Source organism: Tachyglossus aculeatus, chromosome 1 (assembly GCF_015852505.1).
Source record: "Tachyglossus aculeatus isolate mTacAcu1 chromosome 1, mTacAcu1.pri, whole genome shotgun sequence".
Lineage (NCBI taxonomy): Eukaryota > Metazoa > Chordata > Mammalia > Monotremata > Tachyglossidae > Tachyglossus > Tachyglossus aculeatus.
In genome coordinates this window covers 65,736,125-65,755,600 of record NC_052066.1, presented here as the reverse complement: position 1 = coordinate 65,755,600, position 19,476 = coordinate 65,736,125, and the positions used below count along the sequence as shown (strand labels likewise).

The 19,476-nt window shown below is 45.2% G+C and overlaps 1 protein-coding gene across 1 annotated transcript in view; it reads right to left on the bottom strand.

Annotated features, from left to right (window-relative positions):
- Positions 1 to 18,817, bottom strand: part of LIPH (lipase H) — a 96,234-nt gene extending 77,417 nt beyond the window's left edge. Inside the window, exons 1-8 of the mRNA XM_038745063.1 lie at positions 18,724 to 18,817; positions 18,499 to 18,629; positions 16,305 to 16,378; positions 15,631 to 15,710; positions 13,731 to 13,803; positions 13,377 to 13,495; positions 13,190 to 13,264; positions 461 to 580 (exon numbers count right to left, since the gene is read on the bottom strand). Of these exons, the coding sequence (XP_038600991.1) occupies positions 461 to 580; positions 13,190 to 13,264; positions 13,377 to 13,495; positions 13,731 to 13,803; positions 15,631 to 15,710; positions 16,305 to 16,378; positions 18,499 to 18,629; positions 18,724 to 18,817 (766 nt within the window). The remainder of the gene's footprint in view (positions 1 to 460; positions 581 to 13,189; positions 13,265 to 13,376; positions 13,496 to 13,730; positions 13,804 to 15,630; positions 15,711 to 16,304; positions 16,379 to 18,498; positions 18,630 to 18,723) is intronic.
- Positions 18,818 to 19,476: the final 659 nt, after the last annotated feature.

The window sequence follows — 19,476 nt, the reverse complement described above, 5'->3', positions numbered from 1 at the left end:
TGTAGTAAGCGCTTGGGAAGCCCGAGTTGGCAACACATAGGGACGGTCCCTAAGGATTGAATGAATGAATGTCTCTGGGGTCTCCGCGTCTCTGCACAATCGTATTTATTCAATCAATCGTATTTATTGAGCGCTTCCTGTGGGCAGAGCACTGTACTCAGCGCTTGGGAAGTACAAGTTGGCAAGAAGTGAAGTGACTTGCCCAAAGTCACCCAGCTGACAGGGGGCGGAGTAGGATTTGAACCCATGACCTCTGACTCCAAAGCCCGGGCTTCTTCCACTGAGCCACGCTGATGATTCTCTAATGTCTGGTGCCGGCTTACACAGTGGGCCCCAATATCGTCTATCTTGACCCCTTTCGCACATCCGCCCCCCAGCCTGGGACTCCCTCCCTGTCTAAATACACCAGACTCTCCCCACCTTATTAAAATGCTTATTAATTAACCATTATTAAGATCACATCTCCTCCAAGAGGCCTCCCCGATTAAGCCGTCTTTCCCCTGGCTCGTTTTCCCTCCCGCGTCGTCCATGCATGTGGATCTGTGACCTTTGGACGTTTGATATTCGCCCCACCTCAACCCTACAACACTTAAGTGCGTATCGTTAAATTAAACATTACAAAGTACTTATTTATTCAGAGTAATGCCTGTCTCCCCCTGTATACCGTAAGCTCATTATGGGCAGGGAAAAGTAGTATCTAATTCTATTGGAGCCTCCCAAGTGCTTAGTACAGTGCCCTGCATATAGTAAGTGCTTAATAATTATAATAATAACAATAATGATGGAACTTGTTAAGCACTTACTATAATAATAATAATAATAATAATGGCATTTATTAAGCACTTACTATGTACAAAACACTGTTCTAATCAATCAATCAATCGTATTTATTGAGCGCTTACTGTGTGCAGAGCACTGTACTAAGCACTTGGGAAGTACAAGTTGGCAACATAGAGAGACAGTCCCTACCCAACAGTGGGCTCACAGGTTGCACAGGGAATAATGATGGCATTTATTAAGCGCTTACTATGTGCAAAGCACTGTTCTAAGCACTGGGGAGGTTACAAGGTGATCAGGTTGTCCCACGTGGGGCTCAGTCATCCCTATTTTACAGATGAGGTAACTGAGGCCCAGAGAAGTGAAGTGACTGGCCCAAAGTCACACAGCTGACAAGTGGTGGAGCTGGGATTTGAACCCATGACCTCTGACTCCAAAGCCCAGGCTCTTTCCACTGAGCCACGCTGCTTCTCTACTGAGCCACGCCGCTTCTGGGTAGATACAAGGTGATCAGGTTGCCCCACATGGGGTTTACTGTCTTAATCCCCATTTTACAGATGAGGTAACTGAGGCAGAGAGAAGTCAAGTGACTTGCCCAAAATCACACAGCTGATAAGATAAGAGAAGCAGCGTGGCTCAGTGGAAAGACCACGGGCTTGGGAGCCAGAGGTCATGAGTTCTAATCCCGACTCTGCCACTTGTCAGCTGGGTGACTTTGGGCAAGTCACTTCACTTCTCTGTGCCTCAGTTACCTCATCTGTAAAATGGGGATTAAAACTGTCAGCCCCAAGTGGGACAACCTGATCACCTTGCATCCCCCTCAGCGCTTAGAACAGAGCTTTGCACATAATAAGCACTTAACAAATGCCATTATTATTATTATTATTATTATGAGTGGCGGAGGTGGGATTAGAACCCACAACCTCTGACTCCCAAGCCTGGGCTCTTTCCACTAAGCCACAATGATTGATTGATTGGCACACAGTCAGCACTTAACAAGTACCACAGTTATGATTATTGTCATTATCATTTTTCTAAAACATCATTCTGGATAATTCTCCTGACTCTTCAAATACCCCTAATATTTGACCATTAATCATCATCATCATCATCAATCGTATTTATTGAACACTTACTATGTGCAGAGCACTGTACTAAGCGCTTGGGAAGTACAAATTGGCAACATATAGAGACAGTCCCTACCCAACAGTGGGCTCACAGTCTAAAAGGGGAAGACAGAGAACAAAACCAAACATAATAACAAAATAAAATAAATAGAATAGCTATGTACAAGTAAAATAAATAAATAGAGTAATAAATATGTACAAACATATATACATATATACAGGTGCTGTGGGGAAGGGAAGGAGGTAAGAAGGAGGTAATAATAATAATAATAATAATAATAATGGTATTTGATAAGTGCTTACTATGTGCCAAGCACTGTCCTAAGACCATCTACCTCCAAATCAAGCACTGATTATTGGCTTTAAAGTATTTCGGAGAAGCAGCATGGCTCAGTGGAAAGAGCCCGGGCTTTGGAGTTGGAGGTCATGGGTTCAAATCCCGGCTCTGCCACTTGTCAGCTGTGTGACTTTGGGCAAGTCACTTCCCTTCTCTGGGCCTCAGTTCCCTCAACTGTAAAATGGGGATTAATACTATGAGCCCCCTGTGGGACAACCTGATCACCTTGTAACTTCCCCAGCGCTTAGAACAGTGCTCTGCACATAGTAAGCGCTTAACAAATGCCATCATTATCATTATTTAGTAGCTTATTTTGGACAAGCAATATGTCTACCAACTCTGTAATACTGTACTCTTCCTGGGCTTAGCACAGCATTCTGCACAGAGTAAGCACTCAGTAAGTATCATTGACTGATCAATCAGCTCTATCCCTCTTTTCATTCATTCATTCATTCACTCATTCAATCATATTTATTGAGCGCTTACTGTGTGCAGAACACTGTACTAAGCCCTTGGGACGTCCAAGTTGGCAACCTACAGAGACGGTCCCTACCCAACCACGGGCTCACAGTCTAGAAGGGGGAGACGGACAACAAAACAAAACATGTGAACGGGTGTCAATATCATCAGAACAAATAGAATTATAGCTATAGACACATCATTAATAAAATAGAGTAATTCATTCATTTATTCAGTTGTACTGATTGAGCGCTTACTGTGTGCAGAACACTGTACTAAGCCCTTGGGACGTACAAGTTGGCAACTTACAGAGACGGTCCCTACCCAACCATGGGCTCACAGTATAGAAGGGGGAGACAGACAACAAAACAAAACATGTGAACGGGTGTCAATATCATCAGAACAAATAGAATTATAGCTATAGACACATCATTAATAAAATAGAGTAATTCATTCATTTATTCAATCATATTGATTGAGTGCTTACTGTGTGCAGAACACTGTACTAAGCACCTGGGAAGTACACATCGGCAACATATAGAGACAATTCCTACTCCACAACGGGCTCACAGTCTAGAAGGGGGAGTCAGACAACAAAACAAAGCCATGCTTGGGAAGCAGCATGGCTTAGTGGAAAGAGCACGGGTTTAGGAGTCAGAGGTTATGGGTTCGTATCCTAACTCCGCCACTTATCAGCTGTGTGACTTTAGGCAAGTCACTTAACTTCCCTGGGCCTCAGTTCCCTCATCTGTAAAATGGGGATGAAGACTGTGAGCCCCACTTGGGACAATCTGATTACCTTGTATCTACCCCAGCGCTTAGAACAGTGTTTCGCACATAGTAAGCGCTTAACAAATACCAACATTATTAAAACAAAACATGTAGACAGGCATCAATAGCATCAAAAGAAATAGAATTATAGCTATATACACATCCTTAATAAAATAGAGTAATAAATATGTACAAATATACACGAGTGCTGGGAGGAGAGGAAGGGGGTAGGGTGGGGGGGATGGAGAGGAGAGGAGGAGGAGGGGGGGGGGCTCAGTCTGGGAAGACCTCCTGGAGGAGGTGAGCTCTCAGTAGGGCTTTGAAGGGAGGAAGAGGGCTAATTTGGCGGATGTGTGGAGGAAGGGCATTCCCACAGGCGGCAGGACAGGCGAGAACGAGGCCCAGTGAGGAGGTTAGCAGCGGCAGAGGAGCGGAGGGTGCGGACTGGGCTGGAAAAGGAGAGAAGGGAGGTGAGGTAGCAGGGGGCGAGGGGATGGAGAGCTTTGAAGCCAAGAGCAAGGAGTCTTTGCTTGATTCGAAGGTTGATAGGGAACCACTGGAGATTTTTGAGGAGGGGAGTGACATGCCCAGAGCGCTTCTGCAGAAAGACAATCTTTTTTATTTATTTATCCACCCTCTTTTCCCACTCTCCCCAGCTCACACTCCCTGTTCCTCTCAAGCTCTCCTTCTCACTGGATCTCATTTTCCACTCTCCTGCCTCCAACTCCCGGCTTCCGCCCTCTTTCCGTCCCTCCTTCTTCAAATCCCCCGGTCTACAGCCGTCTCCAACTCCAAAGTCTTTCTGAAATCCTGCCTCTTCTGGGTAGCTTTTTCTGATTCATTGCTCTTCTCAAACCATCCCAATTTCCCACCTCTGAACTTTCGGACCATCTCCGGTTTATGCATTCACAACTCCCTGGAGCATTTCTGAAATGCAGATTTACGTTCTTTACTATTTAAGCATTTTCCTTTTTTTTTTTTGACAGTATTTGTTAAGCACTTACTATGTGTCAAGGACGGTTCTAAGCACTGGGGTACTTGTCCTATGCTGTTGAGTTGTTAATGACCCTTAGCAACACCACGGACATATCTCTCCCAAAACGCCCCGCTCTCCATCTGCAATCGTTCTGGTACTGGATCCATAGAGTTTCTTGGTAAAAATAGGGAAGTGGTTGACCATTGCCGCCTTCCGCGCTGTAAACCCGAGTCTCCACCCTCGACTCTCTCCCATTTTGCCGCTGCCCAGCTCGGGTGAGTTTTGACTTGTAGCAGATTGCCTGCCACTCACTAGCCACTGGCCAAGCTAGAAATAGAATGGGTAGGCCTCCGCTTGCTCTCCCTCCCGTAGCCGAGACTGGTAGAGGACTGGAAACTCCCCGGGTACCACCCTGAGAGGGGAAAGAACTAGGGTAGAAACCAGTTAATAATAATAATGATGGCATTTATTAAGCGCTTACTATGTGCAAAGCACTGTTCTAAGCACTGGGGAGGTTACAAGGTGATCAGGTGGTCCCACGGGGGGCTCACAGTCTTAATCCCCATTTTACAGATGAGGGAACTGAGGCCCAGAGAAGTTAAGTGACTTGCCTAAAGTCACACAGCTGACAGAGCCGGGATTTGAACCCATGACCCCTGGCTCCAAAGCCCGTTACCCTTTCCACTGAGCCACGCTGCTTCTGTTAATCAGGCCAGATATAGTCCCTGACCCACAAGAGGCTCATGATCATTAGTAGAAGGGAGAACAAGAATTAAAACCCCATTTTGTAACTGAGGAAACTGAGACCTTGGAACTTGAAATCCTTCCATTCCCTTTTTCCTCCTTCATAATTATTTTGTGCCTGTCTTCCTCGCTAGATCATAAGCTCTAGCTTAGATAGAGAAGCAGCGTGGCTCAGTGGAAAAGGCCCGGGCTTTGGAGTCAGAGGTCGTGGGTTCGAATCCCAGCTCCACCACAAGTCTGCTGTGTGACCTTGGGCAAGTCACTTAACTGCTCTGAGCCTCAGTTACCTCATCTGTAAAAATGGGGATTAAGACTGTGAGCCCTACGTGGGACAACTTGATCACCTTGTATCCCCCCCAGCGCTTAGAACAGTGCTTTGCACGTAGTAAGCGCTTAACAAATGCCATTATTATTATTATTATTATTATTATTATTATTATAAGCTCCTTGAGGACATGGTGTCTCCTCATTTTATCGTATCCTCCCAAGCACTTAGAGAAGCACCACGGCCTAGTGGAAAGAGCACGGACCTAGAGGTGGAGATCTTGGTAAGGATCCCAGTTCGCTCACTTCTTTGCTAAATGAGTTTGAGCAAGTCATTTAACTACACTTTAAAGCAGCGTGGCTCCGTAGGAAAGAGCCCGGGCTTTGGAGTCAGAGGTCATGGGTTCAAATCCCGGCTCCTCCAATTGTCAGCTGTGTGACTTCGGGCAAGTCACTTCACTTCTCTGTGCCTCAGTTACCTCATCTGGAAAATGGGGATTAAGGCTGTGAGCCCCACGAGGGACAACCTGATCACCTTGTAACCTTCCCAGACCTTAGAACAGTGCTTTTCACATAGTAAGTGCTTAATAAATACCATTATTATTATTATTATTATTATTACACTGTGCTTCAGTTTCCTCATTTGTAGAATGGGAATGAAATACTTGTTCTCCCTCCACATTGGATTGTGAGTTCCGGGTGAGACGCAGACTATATCTGCCCTGATTATCTTGTATCTACCCCAGTGCTTTATACAGTCCTTGGCAAATGGTAGGTATTAAACAAATACTACATAGTACACCACCCTGTACATAGTATGTACTCAGTAAATATAGTAAATGATTGGCTGATTAGAGATTCTAGAGAATCGAGGTGGGATCAAGGTCCGTGAAGCAGTTTTCTTCCGACTTTCATTCATTCACTCAATCGTATTTATTGAGCGCTTAGTGTGCGCAGAGCACTGTACTAAGCGATTGGAAAGTACAATAACTTAACTTCTCTGTGCCCCAGTGACCTCATCTGTAAAATGGGGATTAAGACTGTGAGCCCCCCGTGGGACAATCTGATCACCTTGTTACCTCACCAACGCTTAGAACGGTGCTTTGCACATAGTAAGAGCTTAATAAATGCCATCATTATTATTATTATTATTACAATTCAGGCTTGGTCAAAAATTTTTGGTCGCTTAACGGTGATTTTTTTTGAAGGAATTTTTTAAAAAGGTTGAATCTTTGGTTTTCCTCCTTCAGATTGTAAATTCCTTAGAGGCAGGGAAAATAAAGCCTGTATGGCTTTTCCGGGGCCTACTACAGTGCTCTGCACTCTACAAGTCCTTAATTAAAACGACAATCCTGAAAGAGAGGCAGCATGGCCTAGTGGAAAGAGCACGGATTTGGAAGTCAGAGGACCTGGGTTCTAATTCCAGCTCTACCACTTGTCTGTTGTGTGACCTTCAGCAAGTCACTTAACTTCTCTGTGCCTCAGTTCTCCTGTTCTCCTTCTTATTTAAACTGCGAACCTTAAGTGGAAAGGGGACTGTGTCCAACTTGATTTAACTTGTACCTACCTCAAAACTTCGGATGGTGCTGGACACGGAGTAGGTGCTTAACAAATATCATTCATTCATTCATTCATTCATTCATTCAATCGTATTTATTGAGTGCTTACTGTGTGCAGAGCACTGGACTTAGCCCTTGGGAAGTATAAGTCGGCAACATATAGAGACGGTCCCTACCCAACAATGGGCTCAGTCTGGAAGGGGGAGACAGACAACAAAACAAAACAGGTAGTCTGGTGTCAAAATCGTCAGAACAAGTAGAATTAAAGCTCTATGCACATCATTAACAAAATAAATAGAATAGTGAATATGTACAAGTAAAATAGAGTAATGAATCTGTACAAATATATACAAGTGCTGTGGGGGGGATGGGGACGAGGAGAGGAAAAAGGGGGCTCAGTCTGGGAAAGCCTCCTGGAGGAGGTGAGCTCTCAGGAGGGATCTGAAGGGAGGAAGAGAGCTAGCTTGGGGGATGGGCAGAGGGAGGCCATTCCAGGCCTGGGGGAGGACGTGGGCCGGGGGTCGATGGCGGGACAGGCGAGAACGAGGTACGGTGAGGAGATCAGCGGCGGAGGAGCGGAGGGTGCGGGCTGGGCTGGAGAAGGACAGAAGGGAGGGGAGGGAGGAGGGGGCGAGGGGGATGGACAGCCTTGAAGCCCAGGGTGAGGAGTTTCTGCCTGATGCGCAGATTGATTGGTAGCCACTGGAGATTTTTGAGGAGAAAAATCCTCAGCAGCAGCATGGTGTAGTGGATAGAGAATGGGCCACAGAGTCAGAAGTTCATCATCATCATCATCATCATCTATCGTATTTATTGAGCGCTTACTGTGTGCAGAGCACTGTACTAAGCGCTTGGGAAGTACAAGTTGGCCAACATATAGAGACAGTCCCTACCCAACAGTGGGCTCACAGTCTAAAAGGGGGAGACAGAGAACAAAACCAAACATACTAACAAAATAAAATAAATAGAATAGATATGTACAAGTAAAATAAATAAATAAATAAATAAATAAATAAATAATAAATAGAGTAATAAATATGTACAAACATATATTCATATATACAGGTGCAAATTCACGCATTCTAATCCCGGCTCCCCCAATGTATCTGCTGTGTAGCCTTGGGTAAGTCACTTCACGTCTCTGTGCCTCAGTTACCTCATCTGTAAAATGGGGATTAAGACTGTGAGCCCCACGTGGGGCAGGGACTGTGTCCATGGGAAGCAGCGTGGCTCAGTGGAAAGAGCCCGGGCTTTGGAGTCAGAGTTCATGGGCTCAAATCCTGGCTCCGCCAATTGTCAGCTGTGTGACTTTAGGCAAGTCACTTAACTTCTCTGGGCCTCAGTTACCTCATCTGTAAAATGGGGATTAAGATTGTGAGCCCCCCGTGGGACAACCTGATCACCTTGTAGCCTCCCCAGCGCTTAGAACAGTGCTTCGCACATGGTCAGCACTTAATAAATGCCAGTATTATTATTATCCCGATTAGCTCTTACCAGACCCAGCACTCAAATCAGTGCCTGGTACATAGGAAGCGTTTAACAAATACCACAATTATCATTATTATTATTATTATTACTAGTACAGCGCTCTGCACACAGTAAGCGCTCAATAAATACAACTGAATGAATTACTGATAATAATGATTTTCTTCAGACACTTAACAATGGCCCTTACGTTCCTGAGCTCGGTGAAGGGAGAATCTAGCTAGCCAATCATTATCTCCCTCTACACAGATCCAATTTTAAAGCCCCTCATTCCCTGAAGGAATTTCAGGAGTAGGCTGCGTCAATAAAGCAAAAAAATAGGCCGCTTTCCTGTCAGCGAAGAGTTATTTCAGTCTAGTTATCTAGGGCCCCCTTCAACTTGTGCTTCCTGTAGAAACAGAAGCAGTGAGTGAAACTAATTCGCTCTTGCAAACCCTCATAACTACCCCCCTTCCATTCCTTTCCTTCCCCACAAGACCCTTCAAATGCCTAGTGGATAGATCCCAGGCTTGAGAGTCAGAAGGACCTGTGTTCTAATTCTGGCACCGCCTCTTGCCTGTTCTTTCATTCATTCATTCATTCAATCGTATTTATTGAGTGCTTACTGTATGCAGAGCACTGTACTAAGCGCTTGGGAAGTGCAAGTTGGCAACATATAGAGACGGTCCCTACCCAACAGTGGGCTCACAGTCTAGAAGGGGGAGACAGACAACAAAACAAAACACATTAACAAAATAAAATGAATAGAAGAGTACATATGTACAAGTAAAATAAATAGAGTAATAAATCTGGACAAACATATATACAGGTGCTGTGGGGAGGGGAAGAAGGTAGGGCAGGGAGGGGGAGGAGGGGGAGAGGAAGGAGGGGGCTCAGTCTGGGAAGGCCTCCTGGAGGAGGTCTAGACTGTGAGCCCACTGTTGGATAGGGACCGTCTCTATATGTTGCCAACTTGTACTTCCCAAACGCTTAGTACAGTGCTCTGCACACAGTAAGCACTCAATAAATACGATTGAAGGAAGGAAGGAAGGAGGTGAGCTCTCAGTAGGGCTTTGAAGGGAGGAAGAGAAAGTCTGTTGAGAAAGTCACTTCACTTCTCTGCCCCTCAGTTACCTCATCTGTAAAATGGGGATTAAGACCGGGAGCCCCGTGTGGGACAGGGACTGTGTCCAACCAGATTACCTTATACCTACCCCAGTGCTTAGAACAGTGCCTGGCACATAGTAAGCGCTTAACAAATACCATTTTTTAAAGAAAGTGCCACTCGCTCTGTAACTCTGGCAACAGAAAACGGCTAAGAGCTGTCCCCTATTTACATTCACTCATTCATTCAATCGTATTTATTGAGCGCTTACTGTGTGCAGAGCACTGTACTAAGCGCTTGGGAAGTACAAGTTGGCAACATATAGAGACGGTCCCTACCCAACAGCGGGCTCACAGTCTAGAAGATCTTAGATCTTTACATCTTAACTGGAATAAGCTCTGCTGCTTGGGTCACCTTTAAGGAGCTTTTGAAATTCCTCCACCTCTCCAATGTCTTTCCAGTCCAGGGGCAATAAGGTGGTGAGTTTCCTCCACTTTCTGAGCCCATAACTCACCCATTCCATCCTTCACTCTCTGGCTTGCAAAAAAAAATAAATAAATAACCCTCTCTGAAGGGTGTGAACGTAACTGAAATACTTTATGAATTCGCTCCATGTTTAGTCAGTGAGCTAGTGGCTGTATCGTTAGGCAAAAGTTTCAGGCCCTGAACTTTTCATTCATTCATTCAATCATATTTCTTGAGCACTTACTGTGTCCAGAGCACTGTACTAAGCACCTGGGAGAGTACAATACAATAATAAACAGACACATTCCCTGCCCACAACGAACTTTGCCAGTCTGGTCTGCTGTCAGACATGAGTCTCGCATCTCAGCCTCTACATGCATCTAAGAATCAATCAATTATCAGTAGCATTTCTTTCATTCATTCGGTCGTATTTATTGAGCGATTACTGTGTGCACAGCACTGAACTAAACTCTTGGGAACTACAAATCGGCAACATATAGAGATAGTCCCTACCCAACAACGGGCTCGGAGTTTAGAAGGGGGAGACAGGCAACAAAACAAAATTCTTTTTATGGTAATTGTTAAGCACTTACTATGTCCCAGTGAGCCCGTTGTTGGGTAAGGACCATCTCTATATGTTGCTACTTTGTACTTCCCAAGTGCTTAGTACAGTGTTCTGCACACAGTAAGTGCTGAATAAATACGATTGAATGAATGACTGAATGTATTAAGCACCAGGGCTGATAAAGGACAATCGGGTTGAACAAAATCCCTGTCATTCATTCATTCATTCATTCAATCATATTTATTGAGCGCTTACTGTGTGCAGAGCACTGTACTAAGCGCTTGGGAAGTACAAGTCGGCAACATATAGAGACGGTCCCTACCCAACAATGGGCTCACAGTTTAGAAGGGGAAGACAGACAACAAAACAAAACATATGGACAGGTGTCAAGTCACCAGAATAAATAGAAGTAAAGCTAGATGCACATCATTAACAAAATAAATAGAATAGTAAATATGTACAAGTAAAATAAATAGAGTAATAAATCTGTACAAACATATATACAGGTGCTGTGGGGAGGGGAAGGAGGTAGGGCGGGGGGGTGGGGAGGGGGAGAGGAAAAAGGGGGCTCAGTCTGAGAATGGGGCTCGCAATCTTAATCCCCGTTTTCCAGATGACGTCACTGAAGCCCAGTGAATAATAATAATAATAATGCTGGCATTTGTTAAGCGCTTACTATGTGCAAAGCACTGTTTAAAGCGCGGGGGGCAGGGGGGGATACAAGGTGATCAGGTTGTCCCATGTGGGGCTCACAGTCTTCATCCCCATTTGACAGACGAGGTAACTGAGGCTCCGAGAAGTTAAGTGACTTGCCCAAGGTCACACAGCAGCCATGTGGTGGAGCCGGGATTCGAACCCATGACCTCTGACTCCAAAGCCCGTGCTCTTTCCACTAGGCCATGCTGCCACTCCTATAGAGTGCTCTCCTACAGCAGGTGTGCTCTGCTGCTATTGCTTCCTGCTGCAATTGGAAAAATTGGAAAAGGAGATCGATATGTGGGCAGGCACCTTGACTGATCGGTAGAATTCCTAGGAGAGCTGTGGTGTAGCAGAGCCCTTCAGTAAGCACTTAGGAGAGCGCAATAAAGTCGACACAATCCCTGCCTTCAGGGAGCTTACAGTCTAGTGAGGGAGGCCGGCACTGACATCAATTGCAGGCAAGGGAAAGCGACCGAGTGTAAAGATTTAGACCTAAGCGCTATTTGCCGAGGGGAGAGAAGATGAAGTAGTGTGGCCTAGTGGAAAAAGTGTGGCCTTAGAGGAGTCAGAGGACCTGGGTTGTAATGTTGGCTCTGCCCCTTGTCTGCGCTGTGACTTCGGGCAAGTCACTTCACTGCTCTGGGCCTCAGTTTCCTCAAGAGTGATATGAGGATTAAATACCTGTTCTTACTCTTACTTAGACCGGGATCCCCAGTGTAAAGCACTTAGCTACTGAGAAGCAGTGTGGCTCAGTGGAAATAGCCCGGGCTTGGGAGTCAGAGGTCATGGGTTCTAATCCCGGCTCCGCCACATGCCTGCTGTGTGACTTTGGGCAAGTCACTTAATTTCTCTGAGCTTCAGTTCCCTCATCCGTAAAATGGGGATTAAGACTGTGGGCCCCATGTGGGACAACCTGATTACCTTGTATCCCCCCAGCGCTTAGAACAGTGCTTCACACATAGTAAGCACTTAACAAATGGCATCACCATCATTATTATTATTATTATTATAATTATTACTGATGCCTGTTTACTTGTTTCAATGTCCATCTCCCCCCCTTTCTAGACTGTGAGCCCGTTGTGGGCAGGGATTGTCTCTTTTTCTTGCTGAACTGTACTTCCCAAGAGCTTAGTACAGTGCTCTGCATGCAGTAAGTGCTCAATAAATATGACAATGAAATATCATAAAAGGAAAAGTTACGGGACTGAAGCTCTTCCGTCATTTTTGATGGGAGACTTCATGATAATGATAATAACAATAATGATGGCATGTGTTAAGTGCTTACTGTGTGTCAAGCACTTTTCTAAGCTCTGGGGTAGATACCAGCTAACCAGGCTGGACACAGTCCCTGTCCCACATGGAGCTCCCAATATTAATCCCCATTTTACAGATGACATAACCGAGGCACAGAGAAGTGCAGCGACTTGCCCAAGGTCACACAGCAGACAAGCGGAGAGCCAGAATTAGAACCCAAGTCCGTGCCTTATCCATTTGGCCCGGCTGCTTCTTCATCACCATCATCGTCATAAACATAAAAACACCAAAGAATCCATAGGAAATGTCTTTCTGGGTCAGAGTTCTGAATTCCGTAGGGGCCTTGACTCCAAAGGACATTTGGGAAGTAGTGGGAGAAATGATCACACCGACACCTACTCTTCACAGCGAAGGTTGAATCACCTATCAATCAATCAATTGTATTTATTGAGCACTTACTGAGTGCTTGGGAGAATACAACACAACAATATAACTCATTGTGGACAGGGAATGTGTCTATTTATTGTTTTATTGCACTCTCCCAAGCACTCAGTGCAGCATTCTGCACCCAGTAAGCGCTCAATAAATAGGATTAAAGTAATATAACAGAGTTGATTGACTACCTTTCTGTTTACATGCCTCTCCGTATCGCTTTTGCAATGCAGCACAGTAATTGTGTTGGCGGATTTTTAAGATGTCTGGCGAAGGACGTTGTGGTCCCACAGACAGAACTGATGAGGGCGAGGAGAGCTGGGAAGGATCTATTTTTGGCTTGACCTCTGACTCAATGAACAGCCTTGGGCAAGTCACTCGATTTCTCGGCGGCTACCTGCTTATCTGTAAGGAATGCTGTGATGATTAATGAGGCTGTGCTCATGAAGTGATGCTTCCTTTTTAAAAATGACAACACCTTCTGGTTAAAAGCAAAGCTGGAGCCGAAATAGAAAAGTCGGGGCCAATTTACAAATATCGGTTCGGGTCATATCCGTTATGCAGGATTAAAAAAAAATAAAACGGTGGCTAAAACCTGATTTTTCTTATTTTAGTCCAAGTCGATTTGCAGTTTGAACTTGAATTCTGAAGCACGATAGAAAAATTGATGTGTTTCTTCACCAAATAAGATGGGCTTGTGTAAGAATTGGAGAATATAGTTCTCTAATCTACAAAAAAGCTATATTCCTGCTGACATCTACTGCAACTTTAGAATCGGCACCCTGTTTCTGAAAGCTAAAATCAACTAAAGCAGAAGCGAAAGTTGCAACACAGATAATATCAAAAAGTTACAGAAACATGCTGAACAGGTTTGCAAAGCCTAGCCTATTCTATGAGTTTATTTAATTCCTAGAGACCCTAATCTTTGTCATTCAATCTCTTATACTCTAATTACTTCTAAATGCAATTTGCTAGTTGCTGACTCTGGGGAAAACATTTTTGAGGTGGGTATGATCTTATATTGAGCCCACCTCTAAATGGTGAGCTTTTTGGGGACAAGAAATGTGTCTGTTGTTGTATTGTACTCTCCCAAGTGCTTAGTACAGTGCTTTGAATGCAGGAAGTGCTCAATAAATACTATTGAATGAATGAATGAATGAATGATTAAATTCTTCATATATGAAGAAAACTGAAAGAAAGTTCAAGGAGAAAGTGATTTCTTTGGAAAACAACAGTTCACATTAAGAAGACTAAATGTCATCTCAAATTAAAAGTGTTCTGTGTTGGAGAGTTCTTTATTAAAGTCAAGTCACTTACCGTTTTATCAACTCTATCAATAATGTCTCCTTGCTTACTGGTGGAAGGCGATCTCCATGGGCAAGAGACAGTCCTGCAGGATTTTTTTGGTTTTCTGTGCAGTTTTTCTCTTGCCCCTAATGACTTTGCTACATATTTCATCAATAAAAATGAAACAATTAGGTGTGATCTTCCTATTCATTCATTCACCCATTCATTCAATCGGATTTATTGAGCGCTTACTGTGTGCAGAACACTATACTAAGTGCTTGGGAGAGTGCAATGCAACAATAACCAGTCACATTCCCTGCCCACAATGAACTTACAGTTTAGAGGGGGTGAGAAAGACATCAATACAAATAAATAAAATTAAGTGACAGGTCTGTATATAAGTGCCGTGGGGCTGAGGGAGGGGAAGAGCAAAGGGAGCAAGTCAGGGTGATACAGAAGGGAGTGGGAGATGAGGAAAAGTGGGGCTTAGTTTGGGAAGGCCTCTTGGAGGAGCTGCACCTTCGATAAGGCTTTGAACTGCGGGAGAGTAACTGTCCTAAAATCAGCCCTGCTCCTCTCCAGTCTCCCCTTCCTCCTACTGCTTCTTTGACTCTCCCATGCTTCCCGGTAGTATCTCAAGAGTAGGTTTCCCACCTCCTCTCAAATTCCACCCGCTCCACCTACATTTCCAACCCCATCCCTTTACACCTTATCAAAACAACTGCCCCCTCCCTGCCTCTCTCCCTTCTTCAAGCACACACTTTGCGATGGCTTTTTCCTCATTGCTTTCACACATGCCTCTCCTAAAAAAAACCTTCCCTTGACCCCACAACTCCCTCCAGTTACTGCCCCATCTCCCTCCTACCATTCCTCTCCGGACTCCTTGAGCAAGTTATCTATGCCCACTGCCTCAAGTTCTCTCCTCCAACTCTCTCCTTGAACCCCTCCAATCTAGTTTCTGTCCCCTTTGCTCCACAGAAACAGTGCTCTCTGAGATGGCCAATGACTTCTTCTTGCCATATCCAACAGCCTCTACTCCATCCTAATCCTCCTTGACTTCTAGGCTGCCTTCAACATTCTGGGCTATCCCTCTCTCCTGGGGCCATTATCTAATCCTGGCGTCACTGATACCGTCCTCTCCCGGTTCTCCTCCTCTCTCTCTGGCTGCTCATTCTCAGTTTCTTTCTTGGGCTCCTCCTCTGCCTCCCACCCTCTCTAACTGGGAGTCCCTCAAGGCTAAGTTCTGACTCCCCTTCTATTCTCCATCTACACCCACTCCCTTCGAGAACTTACTTGCTCCCATGGCTTTAGATAATACCTCTATGCAGATGATTCCCAAATCTACTTCTCCAGCGCCGATATCGCTCCTTCTCTGCGGTTTCATCCTGCCTACGAGACATTGCCATTTGGTTGCCCCACTGACCCCTCAAACAACACATCCAAAACAGAATTCCTCAGCTTCATACCCAAGCCCTATCCTCCCCAAGAATTTCAGAGAAGCAGCGTGGCTCAGTGGAAAGAGCCCGGGTTTGGAAGTCAGAGGTCCTGGGTTCTAATCCCCGCTCTGCCACTTGTCAGCTGTGTGACTTTGGGCAACTCACTTCACTTCTCTGGGCCTCAGTTACCTCATCTATCAAATGGGGATGAAGACTGTGAGCCCCATGTGGGACAACCTGATCACCCTGTATCCCCCCCAGCGCTTAGAACAGTTCTTCGCACATAGTAAGCTCTTAACAAATACTATCATTATTATTATTTTACTATAGATAACACCGCCATCCTCCTAGTCCCACAAACCTTTAACCTTGGCATTATCCTTGAAAGCTCTGTCATTCAACCCACCAATTCAATCTGTCACCAAATCCAATTGGTTCTATCGTCACAACATCTCTAGAATCCACTCTTTCCTTTCCACCCAGTCTGCTACCTTGCTGATCCTGGCACGTTTTACCCACCTTGCAAAGTCTCCTTGTTGATCTCCCTGGCTCCTGTCTCCCCCAACTCCCATCCATACTTCACTTGGCCGCCCGGGCCATGTTTCTAAAATAAACGTTCAGTTCCACGTCTCCCCACTCCTTAAGAACCTCCAGCAGCTAACCATTGGCATCAAACAGAAACTCCTCAACATTTGCTTGGAAGCACTTACTCAGCTCTCCCCCTTTTTACCTTACTTGGCTAATCTACTCCAACCCAACCAGCACACTTCCTTCCCCTCATTCCAACCTACTCTCCTTACGTTGACCTCATTTATCCGGCCACCGACCCCAAGCCCACATCCTCCTTCCTCTAGCCTGGAACTCCCTCCCCCTTCAAATCTGTTGGTCAGTTAATCATATTTATTGAGCACTTACTGTGTGCAGGGTCCTGTCCTAAGCACTTGGGAGAGCACGATGCGACCATCAGCAGGCACATTCCCTGCCTGCATTGAGCTTACAGTTTAGGGTCTTCATATCTGAAGGACCACCACTCTCCCCCTCTTCAGAGCCCTCACATCTCCTCGAAGAAGCCCTTCCTAAATCCTAATTTTCCCATACAAACCCTCCTATTTATGAACTCCCTGTGAACTCCAAAATGAACCCCTTAAGCACTTGATATTCACCTCACTCTCAGCCCTACATCCCAAATTGATCCCCACTTTACCTCTGCTCCTCCTCCCCTCCCCATTTCCCCGACTCCCTCCCTCTACTCTACCCCCCTCCCCACCCTACAGCACTTGTGTATATTTATACCTGTTTATTATTCTATTTATTTTATTAATGATGTGTAATCATTAATATAGATTGTATATCTATAATTCTATCAATTTATATTGGTGCTATTGATGCCTATCTACTTGTTTTGTTTTGTCTTCTGTCTCCCCCCTTCTAGACTGTGAGCCCATTGTTGGGTAGGGATTGTCTCTATCTGTTGCCGAATTATACTTTCCAAGCACTTAGTACAGTGTTCTGCACGCAGTAAGTGCTCGATAAATACGATTGAATGAATGAATGAATAATAATGATGGCATTTGTTAAGCTCTTACTATGTATGAAGCACTGCTCAAAGTGCTGGGGGGAGATACAAGGTAATCAGGTTGTCCCACGTGGGGCTCACAGTCTTCATCCCCATTTTCCAGATGAGGTAACCGAGGCACAGAGAAGTTAAGTGACATGCCCAAAGTCACGCAGCTGACAAGTAGCCGAGCGGGGATTAGAACCTGTAACCTCTGATTCCCAAGCCCGGGCTCTTTCCACTGAGCCGAATAATGTCCATGTCCTTACACTTTACTATTACTCCTATCTGTAATTTATTTTAATGTCTGTTTCCCCCTGTAGATTGTAAGCTCTTTGTGAGCAGGAGTTGTATCTACCAACTTCACAACTCCTCTGTATCAATCAATCAATCAATCAATCAATCGTATTTATTGAGCACTTACTGTGTGCAGAGCACTGTACTAAGTGCTTGGGAAGTCCAAGTTGGCAACATTTAGAGGCAGTCCCTACCCAACAGTGGGCTCACAGTCTAAAAGGGGGAGACAGAGAACAAAACCAAACATACTAACAAAATAAAATAAATAGATAGAACTGCACTTTCTGTACTGCACTTTCCCCAGTGCTTAGTACGATGCTGCTCACGGTAAGTGCTCAACAAAAACCACTGATTGAGTGGCACTAACCTGAACACAATGCGCGTCTACTTGTTTTGTTTTGTTGTTTGTCTCCCCCCTCAAGACCGTGGGACCATTGTTGGGTAGGGATTGTCCCTATCTTCCTGAATTGTACTTTCTAAGCGCTTAGTACAGTGCTCTGCACACAGTAAGCTCTCAATAAATACGACTGAATGAATGAAGTAATGAATGAACAAAGAACACACACCAATTATAAATATAAAAAACCCCTCATCTTACTAATTAAAATTAGATCAGGGCCGTTACCCTTAATTACTTTTCTTCTGGCTAACTGCCCCTTCCCCCAATTAGTCCCTATCAAAATTCCTGAGGGTGACTTAATGAATTAGCTTAATTTGAACAATTTCGGAGAGCTCCACCTGGGAAGATTAGAGTGAGTGGCAGTGAGCGATGAGCCCACTGTTGGGTAGGGACTGTCTCTATACGTTGCCAACTTGTACTTCCCAAGCGCTTCGTACAGTGCTCTGCACACCGTAAGCGCTCAATAAATACAATTGATTGATTGATTGATGATTGATTGATTGAAAGAATCTCAAGTGGCTTTACGGGGCGTTGTTTTCGGAGCGAGTTGGGTAAGGATCGCATTGTTTCGGTCCGACTCTCGCCTTCCCGGGATTCTACGGTAGGTCGGGCTGGCTCTTCTAGTGAAGAAGGATGAGCAAATTCCCAATCCCGGCCTGCGCGCAGGGGTGAGTTTCTGGAGTTGCTTCAGAGCAAAACAAGGCACTCCCTTTCCCCGAGGGCTCTGCCTTCATCGCAACTCTCAATCACTGCCCGTTTGGCTCAGAAGGCAGGCGATCTTCCGTTCCACATCTGGACTTCCTACGTGAGAAATCAGGACTGGTCCAATTTCGGCCTTCTCCATTTGACCCTTAGTACAGTGCTCTGCACACAGTAAGCGCTCGATAAATACGATTGAATGAATGAATGAATGATACTGTTGGCATTTGTTAAGTGCTTACTATGTATGAAGCACTGCTCAAAGTGCTGGGGGGAGATACAAGGTCATCAGGTTGTCCCACGTGGGGCTCACAGTCTTCATCCCCATTTTCCAGGTGAGGTAACTGAGGCACAGAGAAGTTAAGTGACATGCCCCACCTGCCACCTCCATCTGGTGATGGAGACCAGCCTCTTGGGTCTCTAGTAGCAAGATCACGGATTCGGGAGGCAGGGGTTGTGGGTTTTAATCCCGGCTCCGCCGCTCGTCTGCGGTGTGACCTTGGGCAAGTCGCTTCACTTTTCTGGGCCTCGGTTACCTCATCTGTAGGGACCGTCTCTATATGTTGCCAGCTTGTACTTCCCAAGCGCTTAGTACAGTGCTCCGCACACAGTAAGCGCTCAATAAATATGATTGAGTGAATGAATGAATGAATCTGGAAAATCAATCAATCAATCGTATTTATTGAGCGCTTACTGTGTGCAGAGCACTGGACTAAGCGCTTGGGAAGTACAAGTTGGCAACATAGAGAGACGGTCCCTACCCAACAGCGGGCTCACAGTCTAGAAGGGGGAGACAGAGAACGA